The sequence below is a fragment of the Pezoporus occidentalis genome, unplaced genomic scaffold (assembly GCF_034315485.1).
Source record: "Pezoporus occidentalis ecotype Australia unplaced genomic scaffold, CSIRO_AGI_Poc_V1 ctg70, whole genome shotgun sequence".
In the NCBI taxonomy this organism is placed as follows: Eukaryota; Metazoa; Chordata; class Aves; order Psittaciformes; family Psittacidae; genus Pezoporus; species Pezoporus occidentalis.
Window position 1 is genome coordinate 4,559,008 of NW_026916053.1, and position 16,975 is coordinate 4,575,982.

Here is a 16,975-nt window from a genome sequence, read left to right on the forward strand (position 1 = left end):
CAGTCCCAGCCACTTGGCAGCCACAACCCTTTGGACAGGGCCAGTTGCCACTAAGGAGAGCAGGGAGAGGTGCACACTCACCCAGGGCTGCAAGTTTGCAATGGGAGCCAGTAACACCATCTTGGGTGAAGACCACGAGCTTTGGGGCTCCTTGGGAGCCCTGAGTCACATCTGGGCTCCAGCACATGGCTTCAGGCAGGGAGAAACCTTCCTGTTGTGGTGTTTGGAAAGGGCTGAGGGGATCCATCATGTGTGAGGTGAGGAGTGTGTAGGGAGAAGGCAGCTTTGGCCACTTCTCCCAGAATGATGGGGTTTTATAAAACACCAAAGGAATGGTCTAGCCCTTCCATGAGGATGGGTATGATGCTTTCTTTCTCTAAATGGCATAACTTCAGGAGGTAACTTAAGCTTCTTTTGCATGGAGAAATGAAGGCCCTGATAATTGATATTCAAGGGTTGAGCAGGTGAAGGAGAGCATCAGAACTGCTGTAAGAGCAGCCTGTGCTCTAGGCTGGGGGAATCAGCCCAGATACCTCCACTGGTCAGGGTGAGAGACCTGCCTTGGTGCCACCTGGAATATGGGTGCCCAATTCTCTTCCTTCCTCCGCATTTCCACCCCAGCCCTTCCTGTGCCCATCCTCACCTTCTACTCTAAGTGGGATGGGCACATAAGCCCCACCAAATCCATCCCCTGTCAATGACAGACGCACACACAGAGCTCAATGCCTTTTGGGTTGCTTGGTCTGGTTTGGGGTATTTTTGGGGAAAAGGGGGGTGATTATTTGGGTTGTTTGGTTTTTTTTTCCACTGTGGATGTTGTACCAGTTTTATTGGTAAAATTAACATGAAGCCTCACAAACGCTGGAACATGCTTTTCCTTTTAAAGAATTTCCACTGGACCTTAATGGTGAGCATCCAGTCGTTGACATATAAACTCTTACAAGCTGATGTGCACACGTGCGCCCGGGGGAGACGGTGGCAGCGTCCTGGTGTCAGGGATGGTTTCTGCGCGATGCACTGGGAGCCCACGATTCATTTTCCAGCCTTCTGGGCCTTCTGGGCAGACTTGGTGACTTTCCCGGCCCCACCGCTCTTCTTCTCCACGTTCTTGATGACGCCCACAGCCACGGTCTGCCGCATGTCACGGACAGCGAAGCGGCCTGTGGGGAGGAGCGGGGAACATAGCATCATGGAATGGTTTGGGTTGAAGGGACCTTAAAGCTCCTCCAGCTCCAATCCCTGCCACGGGCAGGGACCCCTTCCTCTGGAGCAGCTTGCTCCAAGCCCCTGTGTCCAACCTGGCCTTGAACACTGCCAGGGATGGGGCAGCCACAGCTTCTCTGGGCACCCTGTGCCAGTGCCTCAGTACCCTCACAGGGAAGAGCTTCTTCCTTATCTCCAGCCTGAACTTCCCCTGTTTCAGTTTGAACCCATCACCCCTTGTCCTGTCACTCCAGTCCCTGATGAAGAGTCCCTCCCTAGCATCCTTTTAACCCCCTTCAAATATCAGAAGCTGCTCTGACGTCTCCATGCAGGCTCTCTTCTCCAGGCTGAACAGCCCCAACTCTTCCTGCCTTTGCTAAAGCTTCCAGACGTGCAACATCATCCAAGAACCTCCTTGCATTCGGAGGTGACCTCTCTGAGCAAACTTCTCTCTTTCTTCCCCAGACCAGTTGTGTTTTAGGGCAGAGATGGGGAAGCTGGAAAATGGTTTTGCATCCAGAAACGATCAGGGTTTAATAACCTTGAAGGAAAGGTCCTGTTGCTCCCAGAGGGAAAATCCCAGCCTTGCCTTCAGAAACCCAGCTCAGCACTGAGCCTGTTCCATCCCACCAGCCCTAAGACAGTTCATGCATCAGTTTTGCACCCTCAGGTCATGAGGGAGCAACAAAACCTCCTCAGCTCCATCCCCAGTCTAACTGTTGGGGATACTGGGGCAGGCTCAGCACATCTGGTGTGAGCTCTACACCCGCAGACCCTTCCCTCCTCCTCCACAGGTCACCTCCAAAGAGCCATTCCCTTACCAAGGGGTGGGTACTGGGAGAAGCTCTCCACACACATCGGCTTGCCAGGAATCATCTCCACAATGGCCGCATCACCCGATTTCAGGGACTTGGGGTTGTCCTCCAGCTTCTTGCCCGAGCGCCGGTCGATCTTCTCCTTCAGCTCGGCGAACTTGCAGGCGATGTGAGCGGTGTGGCAGTCAATGACGGGCGAGTACCCGGCGCTGATCTGGCCGGGGTGGTTCAGGATGATCACCTGGGGGGCAGAGGGGCGTCAGGACAAGGCTGGGAGCAGGGGGACAGGGATAAAGCACGCACGGTGCTGTGCTGACCTGAGACGTGAACTGCGCTGCCTCCTGCGGGGGGTCCGACTTGCTGTCCCCGCACACGTTCCCGCGGCGGATGTCCTTGACGGAGACGTTCTTCACGTTAAAGCCAACGTTGTCCCCAGGCAGAGCCTCGCTCAGGGCCTCGTGGTGCATCTCCACCGACTTCACCTCGGTGGTGATGTTCACGGGCGCGAAGGTGACCACCATGCCGGGCCGCAGGATGCCGGTCTCCACTCGGCCAACGGGGACTGTGCCAATACCTTCAGAGACAAGGACAGAGCAGAGCAAGATGGAAGCTGCTTGGAACACCCCTGGACCAATGCCTGACTGCAGCAAAAGCAAGACATCTCCAGGGCTTTTCATCATGTTCGCTTCTTGTCCCCGAACCCCCCGGTTTTTAGCTGCAAGAACAACATTAGGGTCTTCAAAAATACCTGAAATCCATCCTTTCTACCCAGTGTTTTGTAAAAAACAAGTAACACCGTCATCAGAAGGCCCTGAGCAATCCATGTGTCCTGAAAGCTCTTCCTTTGTATAAGTAGTGGCATCTCCTCCTTGAAAAGAGGCTGGGGAGTTTGGGTGGACCCATCCGCTCCTCTACATCCACCGTGATGCTCCTACCTCCCATCTTCCCATGGTGTCTCTGCTCTCTAAGGACCTGCCTCACAGTGAAACCATCTCTCTTTGTCCCAGCCGAGCTAGAGGAGGACACAGACCTTCTCACCACCTTTCATCTCCATTGCAAGCACAATACTGTCTTAAAAAGCCCATGTTCACCCATGTTCAATCCCTGCCTGGTTTCCGCAGCACACGTGTCCTTGGGAAAGTGTGGAAAAGGGCTGGAAACGGCTGTGCCAGGGAGTCAGCAGGGCAGAGAGCTCATGGGGTATTTATAGCTCAGAAGAGTGTCCCCATCACTGCTCCAGAGGGACAGGCAGACGCGCCGGCCGCAGTGCTCCCTACATGGCTGGCACTGGGCTCCAGCTCGGCACATGGAGGTGCTGATGATGGACACCAGCATTTGGGAAGCAACGGCAGACCTTGGCCAAGCCATCACGCACCAGCCACCCTTCTCCCCAGAAGAGTTTCAGAGCTCAATCCCTCCAGCTTCCCAATGCCTGGAAATGCTGTTCCTAAATTCCCATGGAACAAAGACTCCGGTTAAAGCAGTGGCAAGGCTGTTGCTCACCTCCAATCTTGTAGACATCCTGGAGGGGCAGACGCAGGGGTTTATCTGTGGGGCGGGTTGGGGGCAGGATGGTGTCCAGGGCCTCCAAGAGGGACACCCCACTGGCATTGCCTTCCTTGCGCTCCACCTTCCAGCCTTTGAACCAAGGCATCTGGAAACAGAGCAGCAACAATATAGAATCCCAGACTGCTTTGGGATGAAGGGACCTTTAAGTTCATCCAGTTCCAACCCCTGCCATGGGCAGGGACCCCTTCCACTAGAGCAGGTTACTCCAAGCCCCATCCAACCCGGCCTTGAACATTTCTGCTCAATTTCCCCCCTTTCCAGAAACGTGCAAAACATCCATTAACAGGAGAAAAGGGATGGAATTGGTTAAAACCAGCAAACTCAGAGCCCCCTTTTCCAACACCAACCCATGGTGCTGTGCCAGCTGCCTGGATCCTGCTCTCCAGCAGTGATGCCTCCAGCATAGGGACTACAGCGTCTCCAGCCATATCCCAGCTACAGAGCAGCCAACTTCAGACCTGGGAATGAAGCTTCCTCAAGGCAAGCCCCAGGCAGATGCTTCCCCCCACTCCCTCCTACCATCACCATTCCAGAGTCTGGATTTTAAACCCTGGCTTGGGAGGATGCTGGAAACCTGCTGCTTGCACCAAGGCTGCAGAGGGGCAGTGTCCTTTAGCACAGGTGCTCTCTCTGCTCCTGCTCTAAATTGGAGCCTTGAAGCTAAAATTGGCCAGAAAAGGGGCAGAGAGGTATGGAAATGTGCTCAGCAGAGGCCATGGTTTGATGCAGGGAACCACAGTGCTTTCTTGAGGTGATGCTGCACAGCTGGAAGCTGTACCAACACCAGTTGCTTGCCAGCAAGACAAATCCAGTCCTGGGTCTGAACGGTCTCTGTTGTATCCCAATACAACAAACATGGATCAGCCAATGCAAGGTCATTCCCCTGCCTCTGCACAGGGAGGTTTAGACAGTATTTTCCCACTCAGCTGTAAAACACTGCCCATTTGCCACTTCATCACACATGTTATGGATGTGGCTTTTTCCTTAGGCACCAGCACCAGTAACACAATGTGAACTAGGACCCCCAAAGTGCCCCCCAGTTTCACAGCTATTGTTGGAGGACACGGCTATGCCAAGGCTGGTTTCCTATCCTGCAATCCACATTGCTTTTGGGAAGGACCAAGGAAAAGAGACGGGTCCAGCCACGGAATTCAGCCTGCATCAAGCATGTCCAGGTCAGCTTCCTTTCCTTTCCATGCTTTATCCAGGAAACTTCTGATTTCTCAAGAATCAGACAAATTCCCACTTTGACACTTCCTGGGACCAAATCTACTCTGGGAAACCTCTGCATGGCCCCAGGTTGAGAAGCATCTGCAAAACCTGCTTTGTGCTGCCTCCTAGGGCCGCCCAAGTGAAACCTCTCTTATCCATTCCCCAGATCTGCTTCCCAAAGAGCAATTCCTGTTTCACCATTCCTATGGCAAAAGCAGGATCTGGCCAAAACTTGCAGCCAGTCAGGATAAACCGCAGGTTCAAGCTCCCATAAATAACAGCTGAGCTCCAACTCTCTTGCACCCCAAGTGCATTTTATAAAGCAATTCCCCTTCTCTGATTTTACCCAGGCCATGAACACCCCAACACACCCACCCCAGCATCAAGACTTCACTCCCAGCTACCACGCTCCTTTGCGCTACACATCAGGTGCATTTGGGCTGCAGCATCCCATGGGATAAAAGTCTCCCGAACCCCATCAAACGGCCGTGTTCTGTCAGCTGCACCAACAGCAAACTGCTTCCCATAAAATCCCACTCCCCAAAAAGCCCCCAAATGTGAATCTTTGACGCTGTTGCAGCCCAGGCACCATTTTGAGCAGTTGGCCTTAGGCTGATGTGCAGGAGGGATGTGGGCTGCAGTGTCCCACACAGAGCTGGCTCCAGCCTGACGTGCCACCACATCCCCCTCACCCGGAGGTGACGGGAGCTGTAGGGACATCACAGCTCTAATCCCCACTTTCTGATAAGTCCCTTGATGAGCACACAAGCAAAGGGCTGAGTTATTTCAGCTCCCGTCTTCTCTTGGGCAGCGCATCGCATTGAGGACATGCTCCGAGAGGAAGGAGACCACTGAGCCCCATCCTGTTCTGTGCCTCCCCTCTATTAATAGAGCTGTTTGGGATCATCTTCCCGGCCCAGCAGCTGCTGACATTTGGAGCCTGTCTGATTTGAGGCACCCCGGAGCTATGTGGCTGGGTTTGGCATGGCCGTGGCTGACCTTTATCCCAGCTCTGCTCCGCAGGGAACCTCCCAAGCACCCCAAAAATCCCTTCCTTCCAATCAGCCCCAAGCGAGCTGCCCTTCCCAGAAGCTGTGTTTCAGGACAGTGTGAGTTTACATTGCAGCACTCTAGCACAGGCTCATGATCCCTGACCTCCCTCAGTCACTGCTCTACACATACATTGCCTCTGTGCCTTGTCACAGAGCCCTGACCCATAATCCATGAGCGAAGCCCTAAATTCCCCTTAAGCATCAAATTTCCCATTAGCTTCACAAGAGATTGCTAAGGATTTCTGGTTGAAGCAACTTCAAGGTCACCCAGAAGCAGCAAGAGAGCAGGGACCTTCCTCTGGCCACAACTTTCCAGCCCATTATGTTTTAGGAGACTAAAGCTGGGGTAGCTTTTCCTCCAAAGAACCGGTGTCTGAGTAACAAATGTTATTGGCAGCCTGTCACCGAGAACCCCACATCCTTCTCTAAGCTCTTCTTTCTTCCCTGCTGTCATATGAAATAATGGCAAGGGCCCACCCTGCTTTTGTATCCCCACCAGCCCCATCACTGATGCACTGTAAAAATGGACTGGGCAAGGAGCAGCACCAAATGGATGCTCCAGGAAGCCATGGGTTTGGCATGGGAAACCTGGTACCTCCTCAAGAAAAAGCCACCTTAAGAAGCGAGATGTCAGCACTGGGACTGGAGGTGCAGCCACTGTAGTGGTGTACAGCTCCGATGGGAAAGGGTACCCAAAACCCAACACGACAGAGCCCTGCTGCGTGGTGGGAGCCATTCCAAGCCTGTGACCACATCGTGTTCTTCCCTCAGAAAACAATGTCCTAAAACCACACACGATGTTCCTGCTGAGAGTGACAATTGCTGCGGATGCTTCTAATGTTACCATGGGTCTGATGATGCGAAACCTTCAAATCGCATCCCAGCGGCAGAGCCATGGAGATCATCTCCTGAAGATGCTCATGTTTAGGCCATAGTACAGCAACCAGTGTGCCCATCATCAGTGCACCCATTCATCCCAGCTTGGTGCAATCAGAGCTACGTGACAAACACATCTATGCTGGCAACATGGGCCATTACCGTGATGGGTACATGAAACGTGCCTGTGGCTTTCAGAGCATGGACGTCAGCTTCTACCTGGACCAGGATACTCTGGATAAGGGGGAGAAGTCTAACACAACCCACACTTACATTGGGAGAAGGCTCCAGCATGTTGTCTCCATGCCAGCCCGAGATGGGCACGAAGGGAACTGTGGCTGGGTTGTAGCCGATCTTCTTGATGTAGGCGCTGACCTCCTTGACGATCTCATCGTAGCGCTTCTCGCTGTACGGGGGCTCCGTGGAATCCATCTTGTTGATGCCCACGATGAGCTGCTTCACCCCCAGCGTGTAGGCCAGCAGAGCGTGCTCACGGGTCTGCCCGTTCTTGGAGATACCAGCTTCAAACTCACCAACGCCGGCAGCGACGATCAGGACAGCGCAGTCAGCCTGGGAGGAGAGAGCTAATGAATGGCTTCTGCTCCAGGAGAACGATGCTCCTGGTGAGTAAGTCCCTGAGTGAGTCCCTGATGACTCCTACTCATGGCTTGGACCAGCTTCCCACCAGTTGCTACCCATAACCCTGCAGATCTACCTCAAAACTGACCTAACTGTGCTACCTCAGACTTGCTCACTAGGCATGGGTTTGCAACGTGGGCTGGAAATCAGAGTGCGTCACTCTAACCAGGACCTCATCTTGATCATGCAGGGGTGCTCAGACTAGGTGGTATCTAAAACTACTGAAGTCTTGCAAATAATCTCCCTGGGTGATGGGTGAGACTCCAACCATGGCAACCCAGGATACTCCTGTACCCAGAGCCCACAGCAGAACATGCCTGGGTTTGCCAGAAAGTCATGCCCAGCACAACTGGCGTTGCAATGGGAATCTTATTGGGCATGCAATGGGGCTCATCCAGCACCCATCAATGACTGGGAGATTCAGGAATATTCTGCAGTGTGGTACTCTGCTCTGGATAGGTAGACCATTGAGTTTGGCAATATGATGTGGTTTATGGGACAAAAATAGACGTTTCAAGTAAAAGGAAGAAGAAAAGATCCATGGAGTTTCCTTTAGCCAATAAAACCTAATGGACTGTTGGAAGTTTTGTTGGCTAAAATAATGTGGAGGTATCCTCACACAAAAGCCTGTAGATCACAGCGTCCCACCTGCCAGAGAGGCCGTATTCATCCCCACCTCCTCCAAAAGGACTCCAACAGCACCTACATGACCCTGGGCTTGTCAGCAACTCTCAGCTTCCCATCTCCAGCAGCCCCTCAACTCCTGGCCACCATTCCTCACCTGGGAGGTGCCGGTGATCATGTTCTTGATGAAGTCCCTGTGGCCAGGCGCATCAATGATGGTGATGTAGTACTTGGTGGTCTCGAACTTCCACAGCGAGATGTCAATGGTGATGCCACGCTCACGCTCAGCCTTCAGCTTGTCCAGCACCCAGGCGTATTTGAAGGACCCCTTCCCCATCTGGCCAACATGAAGGCAAGAACCAGTGAGAAAACCCAAGCCCATATCCCAGGCTCAAGTACCAGAGGGTCACAATGCAGACATTGAAGGCAAATTTCCCTAAACTCAATGGCATCCGTGATCCATTTACAACAAATACAGGAGATATTATTCTCAATGTGTTTCTCAACCAGAAGAGCTGTGAAGTGAATTTGAAAGGGGCTTGACGGGCAAGATCTGGAGCCAGTGACCCGTGAGGTCTCCTCCATGGTCATGCACTGCTGCTGGGAAATGATGATGCTACAGGACTCTACAGCAGTGATGGAAGCTTCTCACTGTATTTTAATCTCTTAACTGATGCTGTGAGGCAGCTGCTTTGTGGGAAAGGGAATTGCTGCATGGATGAGCCTAGAACTGGTGGCGTGGGGGAGGAGAAGGGGTTAAAAGGGAATTAAAATGCGAGATGGTTGCTATGAGCAGAGCAGAACCGGGACTGATTCTTGCCACAGAGTGTGCAAATTCACACGACGAGCTCCTGCGAGCTGCAGGCAGACCAACTGTCGTTGCCAAATGGCCAAAATCTCAGCCAACATTGTAATGCATAAAACGCTGCTGGGGGAGATTAGCTACAGTAAATCCATCCTGTGATAAAGCACATTCCTTGGTAAAACCACAGCGCTACTTCTGAAGCCCTTTTGCCTTTGGGTCAGCATCCTTTGACATCATGGAGAGGTGGAATTCCCCCCCCCCCCCCCCCCAGCATCGGAGTGATGCTCCCAATCTGAGCTGGGATCCTGTCAACAGGGAGATGAGGCAGGACAAGACCTCCCCCTTGGTGACCATGCTGTGTGCTGGGGCAGCCTGGGGAGCCTGGCTGAAGCAAAGGATTAATGGGCATGAACCATCAGCTCTTGGCCTCGGATGCAAGGGGTTTTTGAAGATGGAAAATGGAATTTAGGTCATTTGCAGATGATTTAATGGGCTCCCGCCACTGTGCAAAGACAGAGCTGCAGTACCCCACTCCCACCCACCCATCCCAGTGTCCTCTGCAGCCGCAGCTCCTTCTGGAGGATCAATGCATCCTGGCCAATTATAAATCACTGCTCCAGAGGGAAGCGCTTCCCGACTGCGGGCAGCGTCAGCGATGATCCTCGCCGAGAAGCCTAATGCAGCATCACATCCCAACCCACCCTGCCCACCCCACGGCCCTGGCTCCCACACTCCAGCCCCACGGCCGCACAATTCAGCACAAGGAATTAAGGTGCTCAGTTAATGGTGCCGCCCGGTTTACGTAAGAGCCGAGCGCTGCGATGACTTTGCAGCTTGCTCTGGAGGATTACCGGCAAAATCCTCGAGCCAGGAGCAAACCTCCTCGTCCTCAGAGGGGATGCCGGTCAAGAGGGTGATGCCCCATCTCTGATGGGCAGCTGGGAGCTCTCGAGCCTGCAGGAAGGGCATTCCAGGCATGGAAAAATCCAGAATCAAATCCCTGCTCCTAAGCATCCTCCTGGCATCGGGCTTAGTGAGGGGGAAGAGCAGGAGCGTGGGGGTTAACCCTTTCCAGCATGCACATCAAATCCCTCTCTTGCCAAGGAAAAAAGGGAGGGGGGCATTCGAGTGTGCTCATGTATTGCTGGAAAAGGTGGAGATGCACCAAGGATTTTGTGCTTTATAATAGGCAGATCTTGGGCAGGAGCTCAACCAGCACATCCCACAGCCTCCCACCCATCAGCAGCCTATTCCTTCCCTTCTGCATGGGGAAACTGAGGCACAGAGCAGAGCCCCCCAGCTCTCCCATAGGAACTGAGTGGGAATCAGCACCTGCTCACAGGGACCACATCCACACACACAAACAGCCTCTCATCATGTGAACCCCCCCCCAGAACTGGGCATCGCACGGAACTTGAAGACAAATGAGATCTTTTATTTAGCAAACTGTTTCCCTCCTTTCACAGGGTGGATTCAGTTACCCAGAGCTGTTGTTGCAAAAAACCAGGGTATTATCTAGCTTTGCACAATACCTTCCCTGTTCAGGGCCAGAGACAGCCTGCTTTTCCTTGCCTGAACTCCAGCACAGGGACAGCTTTCTAGCTGGAGACCACAAATACGGATCTCTTCCTTTATTTTTTCATAGCACAACTCGTCTTTGGGAGATCCCATTACCTTGGAGTCAAAAGACAAGAGGAAAAATCCTTTCTCTTTTATATAACCTCCCCCCCATCAGCCCCTGGGGTTTTTTGCTGGCTTTTTGGGTGCAGGCAGGCTTCCATTTCCTATGAATGCCACCTAATGGAAGAAAACCCTTCCCCAGCCCTGCACCAGAAAATGGAGTCGGAAAGCTCAGTCAATAGGCTATTAATAGCAGCTCCCAGTCCCCGCATATTCCAGCAAGTCAGTGGAAGTGTCTGTTCCATCCAAATAGCCGCAATCGCATCCACAAGAACCTCATCAAGCCATAGCCAATCTATAGGTAAAGGGAGGGGGAATCTATGGGGGGATCATTTTGGAATAGGGGGGAGAGGGGTCATTTTGTCTGAGGAAGATCTTTGCTTAAAGGCTGGGGAAAAGGGCTGGCAGTGAGGCAGGAAAATGGGCGGTTTAGCTCGGATGCTATCAGCAGATTTAAAGGGTTAAGACAGACACCAAAACGCTTAAATAAGGGTGGCAGCTCTGCAAACCTCCTCTTTTCCCTGTGAATGTGGGATCTGATCCAGCAAAAATATGGAGGGCTATCTGCATTAAAGATTCCTGGAATGATGACGACAAGTCATCTTCTGAGAGAGCAGATCTGCCCTATCAATAACAGCCGGGCTTTTCCCGGCTCACCCACCTCTCTAGAATTTACCATCATTAATTTCCGAGAGCTTCCAGTTCACGTTTTGATTCCCAGCATTATTTCTTCCTCTTTCATCTCTGCGTTTGCCACATTATAGGCATTGGGTGGTGCTTTGTGAGTGACAGCATCCACTATTAAACGGCTATAAATGCCACCACTAAACAAAAGAACTTAATTTAAATGCTCCTGCTTCATGCCAGCTTTTCTGTATTAAAGGCCACCAATCCTGCTACACGTCAGGCCCCCTGCCCGAGGAAAATGGGAATGGGGCTTTTAAACTGGATCAAAGGAGTGGTCCAGCTGATGCAGGACCTTGTGCCCAGCAGGCACTGGCAGGAGATGCTTCAGAGTGAAATTCAGAGAGCTCTGCACTGGGCAATGAGGGATTACCCAGTTTTCCTCCTTATGTGCAATATTTAGAAGGAATTTCATGCCCTGGTTTGTGGCCCTTCCAGAACCCTATTGATGACCACCGGTTCCCTAACCCATCTCGCAGACTTCACCATGTCCATGCCCTCATTACCAGCCTGCAGCATGGAGTATCCCAGCTCTGGAGAAGAGGGTGGCAAGCACCCAAATGCCCTATTTTCCCAAGGCCAGAGAAAAGTCAGGAAGACCCAGGGGTGCAGAGGGAGAAAAATAGATGGGAACAAAGGGAGAAAGAGAAGGGCAGCACCAGGAAAACAGGAAAAAGGGGCACATGTGGGGGTGTCAGTGTGGAGCATCCCTGCGGATGGGGCTGTGGGATGGGGGGGAATGCTGCAGGATGGGCTCCTCACCTCAGCAGCTTCCTTCTCGAATTTCTCAATGGTCCTTTTGTCAATGCCCCCGCATTTGTAGATGAGGTGCCCGGTGGTGGTGGATTTCCCAGAGTCCACATGCCCAATGACGACGATGTTGATGTGCGTCTTCTCCTTCCCCATGCTGCTGGGCTACGCGGGGCTGGCTGGGGCGGGCGGCGATGGGAATGCAGTTGTGGGGTTTGGGAGGCTGCAGGGGAAGAGGCAGGCGCGTCAGAAGAGCCCCTGTGACAGCCCCTTCCCAACCCATCGAGGGCAGCTCTCCTCCCCTCGCCCCACCTTCCCGCTGGACCATGTGCCCCATCCCGGCTGGGGGTGCCCAGCCTTGTCTGGCAGCTCTGCCCGTGCTGGGATGGAGCCAGCCGGGCTATTTCTGGCCACCGTGCACATCCTCCAAGCCTCAGCAAGATGCCTCTTCTGTCAACGTCCTGCCCTCCATGGAGACCCCCAGGGCTACGTCATCGGTGCCTCGAAGGTGCCCTTCCTCCCTGGAAAACCTTCCTTTGCCTGCTACTGCTGCCTTCTCGGTCTTTCCAAACCCGAGGGCATCTCCTCCATGTTGTAGGTACCCCTGGGAGGAGGTGTGGGTGCCCTGCCCTATGAGCTGCCCTCACCATTCCCAACCCATGCACGGTTCGGGTGACAACATGGTGACCGCAAAATGGGATGGACAAAAATAACCCTCGCCTGGTCCCCAGAGCAGAGCTGAGCCTGCAGAGGGGGGGTTGCTGTATTTTGCTGCCATGAATCAGGACGAAACAGAGGGAAAAGGATGGGAACACAAATCCAAGGAGCTGTTGTGGCATCTCCCCGCGTTCCCATGGCTCTGCGGCTGCTGCGCAAAGCCGGCGCGATCAGGAGCTTTCGTTTGGTGTCTAATCAAATCCCATTTCACGAATCAGCCCATAGAACTAAAGGAGGTCAGGAGGAGTTTGCTGCTCTAGCGGCGATTCAGTCATGCGGGCAATGATACCCCGCTGCGAGGAGCCTCCCTGGGCAGCGAGAGCTCCGTCCCTGCGCTGCCCTTGAGCGGCTCCCGCCTGGATCTGGCCATTTTGCAGCTCCGCAGGGATACCCGCACCCCGGGTCCGGGTGTCTCTGCCCCGGCCACATCCCAGCACCCAGGGTGGGAGATACGGGACCGCTCTGGGGAGCGGGATTTCTTTTTACTCTATTATTGTTGTTGTTTTCCTCCTCCTCCCCAAGGCGCTAATGGCTGGGCGAGGGGGAGCAGGGTAATTCCCACCTGCGGGAAGCGGCACCTGCGGGATGAAGGAACGGCCCGGCCCCATCCTCTCTCCCTCCCTACCCGGGGGTACCCCCACCCCATATAGCAGCACCCCATATAGCACACAGGGGGGGATGCGCATCGAACACCCTGGGGCAGGACCCCCACCATCATCACCACCCAGTGTCCCCCCCCTCGGTGCGGAGGGGCCCGATCCCAGCCGGGGGCCCGGAGCTCTTACCGGAGCGGCGGTCGGGGCGGCAGAGGCTGCCAGCTTGGGCTCCGGCGGCTTTATCTCCCCGGGAGGGGCCCACCTATTGACGGCGGCAGCGCAATGCAGCGGCCCCCCCACACTACGGCAATGCGGTACCGGGCGGGGGAGGAGGAGGAGGAGGAGGAGGAGGCGCGCCGGGGGGAGGAGGAGGAGGAGGAAGGGAGGGAGCGGGGCTAGGCGGGGAGAGAGACGGAGGATGGGGATGGGAGGGAAGGTGGAGGGATGGGAAGGAGGTGGAAGGATGGGTAATGAAGGGATGGAGGAAGATGGAGGGATGGGAGAAATGAATAGGTGGGGGAGAGATGGAAGGGTGGAGGATGGAGGGATGGGAAGAACAGAAGGACGGGAGAAATGGAGGGGTGGAAAATGAAGGGAAGGAAAGCAGGAGGAAGGATAGGTGGTAAAGGGATGGGAAGAAGATGGAGGGATGGGAAAAATGGAGGGATGGGTGATAAAGATAGGAAGATGGAGAAGGATGGGAAAGAGGTTGAAGGATGGGAGATAAAGGGATGGAGGAAGATGGAGGGATGGGGAAAATGTAGAAATGAGAGAAATTGAGAGGTGGGGAAGAGATGGAGGGGTAGAAGATGGAGGGATGGCAAGATGAAAGGATGGAAGACAGAGGTCAGAGCGAGATAGCAGGATGGAGGACAGAGGAATGGGAGGAAGGTGGAAGGATCAAAGATGGAGAGATGACAGAGGTGGAAGAGAAAGGCATGAGAGGGAGATGGAGAGGCTGGAGATACAGGAATGGGAGAAAGATGGAGGAATAGAGGGAGATGGAAGGAAGGTCTTTGTGGAAGACAGGAGATATGATGGAAGTGCCGGTCCAGGGGGAGTGGCACAGATGGAGGCCAAGTGGGGCCTGGACCCTCTCTGGCAGCCTGGGGGTGAAGGAATAGGGCTGGGATTGGATGGAGGCCTAGGACCACCGAGTATCCAGCCCTTGCTCTGCCCTCCTGGGACCAATGGTGCAAAAGGGCTGGTTTCCCACATGGACTGTGAGGAAAAGAGGGGTCCCCGCATGGTGCTCAGGGCAAACACACTTGCAACACATACATTCACTGCTCAAGGCTCAAGGTTTATTAACAGCATCTAATTTAATGCGCTTCAAGCCCTTGGAGGACCAGGAAACCATAAGAAATCTCCTTCAGTAATACCATGAAACTTTCTTTGCATAAAACCAGATGACACATAGTGGTCAGGATATTTATCCCAGTGTCAGCTGCACAATCACAAGGCTAACGCAAAATCTTCTGTGTCCCAAAATATAGGTCAGGAGAAAGCTAATTCTGCATCAAGCTATGTAATTTTATGGCCCAGACCATCCTTCCAGTGCATACAACAGCTCAATCAGGTACTCTTAGGTGCTCTTATGAGGGGACTTACCTTCATAATCCAAGGGTTAAAAACTTACCCATGATGTAAATGCCCCTGACCTCTCATTAACACTTAAAAGGAGACCTTAGGGAAGATATCTTTTCCTTCTATGCAGCATTCCTTGTGCAACATGAATGCACTGAGTGCCAGGAAAAACAAACTTCCAAGAGGAAGGCTTTTAAGAATTTAAAGGGATTGACCCAGCCTTGTGTTGGGATAGGAGCAGTGGTGTTACCCCCGGTCTGGATGGGCTGGGGACAGGCACTAAGCGCGGTAACACAGAGGAGGGATGGGTATAGGAATCCCTTATTCTTTCTATCCATATTTCAGTGCTTTGCCAAGAAATAATGTCCCATTTTTATACAAGCAGCCTGGGAACTGCCCTCAGCAGGGCTGCATTTGCTAATGAAGGCTTCAGCCTTAGTGGAGATGGAGTAAATCCCAGATCCCTCCGTGTTTGACCTATGTGAGCATGTGATGGAGCTCTCCTCTCTGCAGCAAAGGGAATGTGAACTCTCACCCTTTTCCCAGGCAGGGATAAGAGAAACAGGCAGTACACCATGCTTTACTTGTACAACGCAACAGAGCCCGATGGCCCACGGGACTATAAATAGTATGGACACGAGTAGCAGAGGGGGCTGACAGACCTGGCTAATCCTGGCTCTGTTAAGCCACTTTATTCCCAGCCTCCAAGGAGCTTAAAGCCACAGTGGTGTGCCCAGAGAAAAGGGTCCCACCAAACGCATGTGATCCCTATGGATCATCAGGATCAATTTTCACACCCGAGTGGAACCATCTTCCCTCTTGGAAAACAGTGGGAATCTGTCCTTAAACGTTCAGCTATGTAAAAGAAGAGACCTGAGCAGGCAGCATCTGAAGGCGGCTGAATTTTAGCGCCTCATCCCCATCCATCTGGCTTCAGGTCCTAGCTGAAACGATTCCTGTGAATCCTATTTAGGCTTCATTCCCCCATCCCAAAAACCATCACCAAATGGTTTGAGGTCACTTAAGAAAACAGAATCCCCCACCAAAGGGATGGGCAGGATGCACGCAGAGCAGGTACCTCATACCCCTTTGACCATCACTTCAACCCCATCCAGCCCCACAGCCCCAAGGTTAAGATCTGATGCTTCAAGCTAAAAATTCCCTTTTCCCAGCCATAATAATAGGGATTTCTATTTTTTCCCCCCCAAAGAGGCCCTGCACAGGGAGACTGGGAGAGAGGAATCCGCAGTGCCGGTAATTTGTATGTATCTGGGATATGAACACCCCAGGCTGTCTGCCTGGATTTGCCTTCACACCGGGGGTGTTTCCTCCCGCGAGTAACATGTTCAGCTGAAGCACTCGTGGCTTGTCACTATAAAATGCAGCAGGTCTGCTCTGGAGGTGGGGGTTTGGGCAAAGAACACTTCCCGAAGGATGCCTGCCTTGATGCTGCTCCCAAAGCCCTGCTCTCACTGGGGATAAGGTGGGGATGGACAGAGGAATAGCTGTAAATTGGTATTTTTATCCCCTCCTTCCCATGCAAAACAATAGAGGTATTTTCCTTGAAAGGAGGAAATGCAGCTCCTCATGCCATAGTCATTGGAAAAGCAGATCAGAGGCATGTAGGGCAGTGGTCCTCTAAAGGGCAGCTTTATGGAAGCAGGGGAATGCTGTTAGGCTGTCAGCTCCTTCCACACCAGCTTTGGAGGCTTTGCAGAGACTTTGCACCCACACCAAGATGCTGAGCATCCTCTCCTCATCCATCAGAATGGTTTGGGTTAGAAGGGACCTCAAAGCTCACCCATGGGCAGGGACCCCTTCCTCTGGAGCAGCTTGCTCCAAGCCCCTGTGTCCAACCTGGCCTTGAGCACTGCCAGGGATGGGGCAGCCACAGCTTCTCTGGGCACCCTGTGCCAGCGCCTCAGCACCCTCACAGGGAAGAGCTTCTGCCTCAGAGCTCATCTCAGTCTCCCCTATGGCAGGTTCAAGCCATTCCCCTTGGCCTGTCCCTACAGGCCCTTGGCCAAAGCCCCTCTCCAGGTTTCTTGTAACCCCTTTAGGCACTGGAGATGCTGTAAGGTACTCCCCGAAGCCTTCTCTTCTCCAGGGTGAACAAGCCCAGCTCTCTCATGAAGCTTTTAATGCCAGCAGGTTTTCCAACTCATT

The 16,975-nt window shown here is 53.2% G+C and overlaps 1 protein-coding gene across 1 annotated transcript; it reads right to left on the bottom strand.

Moving 5' to 3' along the window:
* Positions 1-812: 812 nt before the first annotated feature.
* Positions 813-13,569, bottom strand: EEF1A2 (eukaryotic translation elongation factor 1 alpha 2). The gene is made up of 8 exons (XM_062642134.1): positions 13,412-13,569; positions 11,922-12,132; positions 8,148-8,327; positions 7,001-7,297; positions 3,522-3,672; positions 2,336-2,592; positions 2,025-2,259; positions 813-1,160 (listed from the first exon to the last, which is right to left on the bottom strand). Exons 2-8 carry the CDS (start codon positions 12,063-12,065, stop codon positions 1,033-1,035), a joined length of 1,392 nt encoding a protein of 463 aa, XP_062498118.1. The 5' UTR covers positions 12,066-12,132; positions 13,412-13,569; the 3' UTR covers positions 813-1,032.
* Positions 13,570-16,975: the final 3,406 nt, after the last annotated feature.

Coding starts and splice junctions, on each gene's coding strand:
- EEF1A2 (XM_062642134.1), bottom strand. CDS start 12,065: ATGGGGAAGGAGAAGACGCACATCAACATCGTCGTCATTGGGCATGTG. Junction 7,298..8,147: donor TGATCACCGGCACCTCCCAG/GTGAGGAATGGT, acceptor CTCTCCTCCCAG/GCTGACTGCGCTGTCCTGAT. Junction 2,593..3,521: donor GGATGTCTACAAGATTGGAG/GTGAGCAACAGC, acceptor TTGTCTCTGAAG/GTATTGGCACAGTCCCCGTT.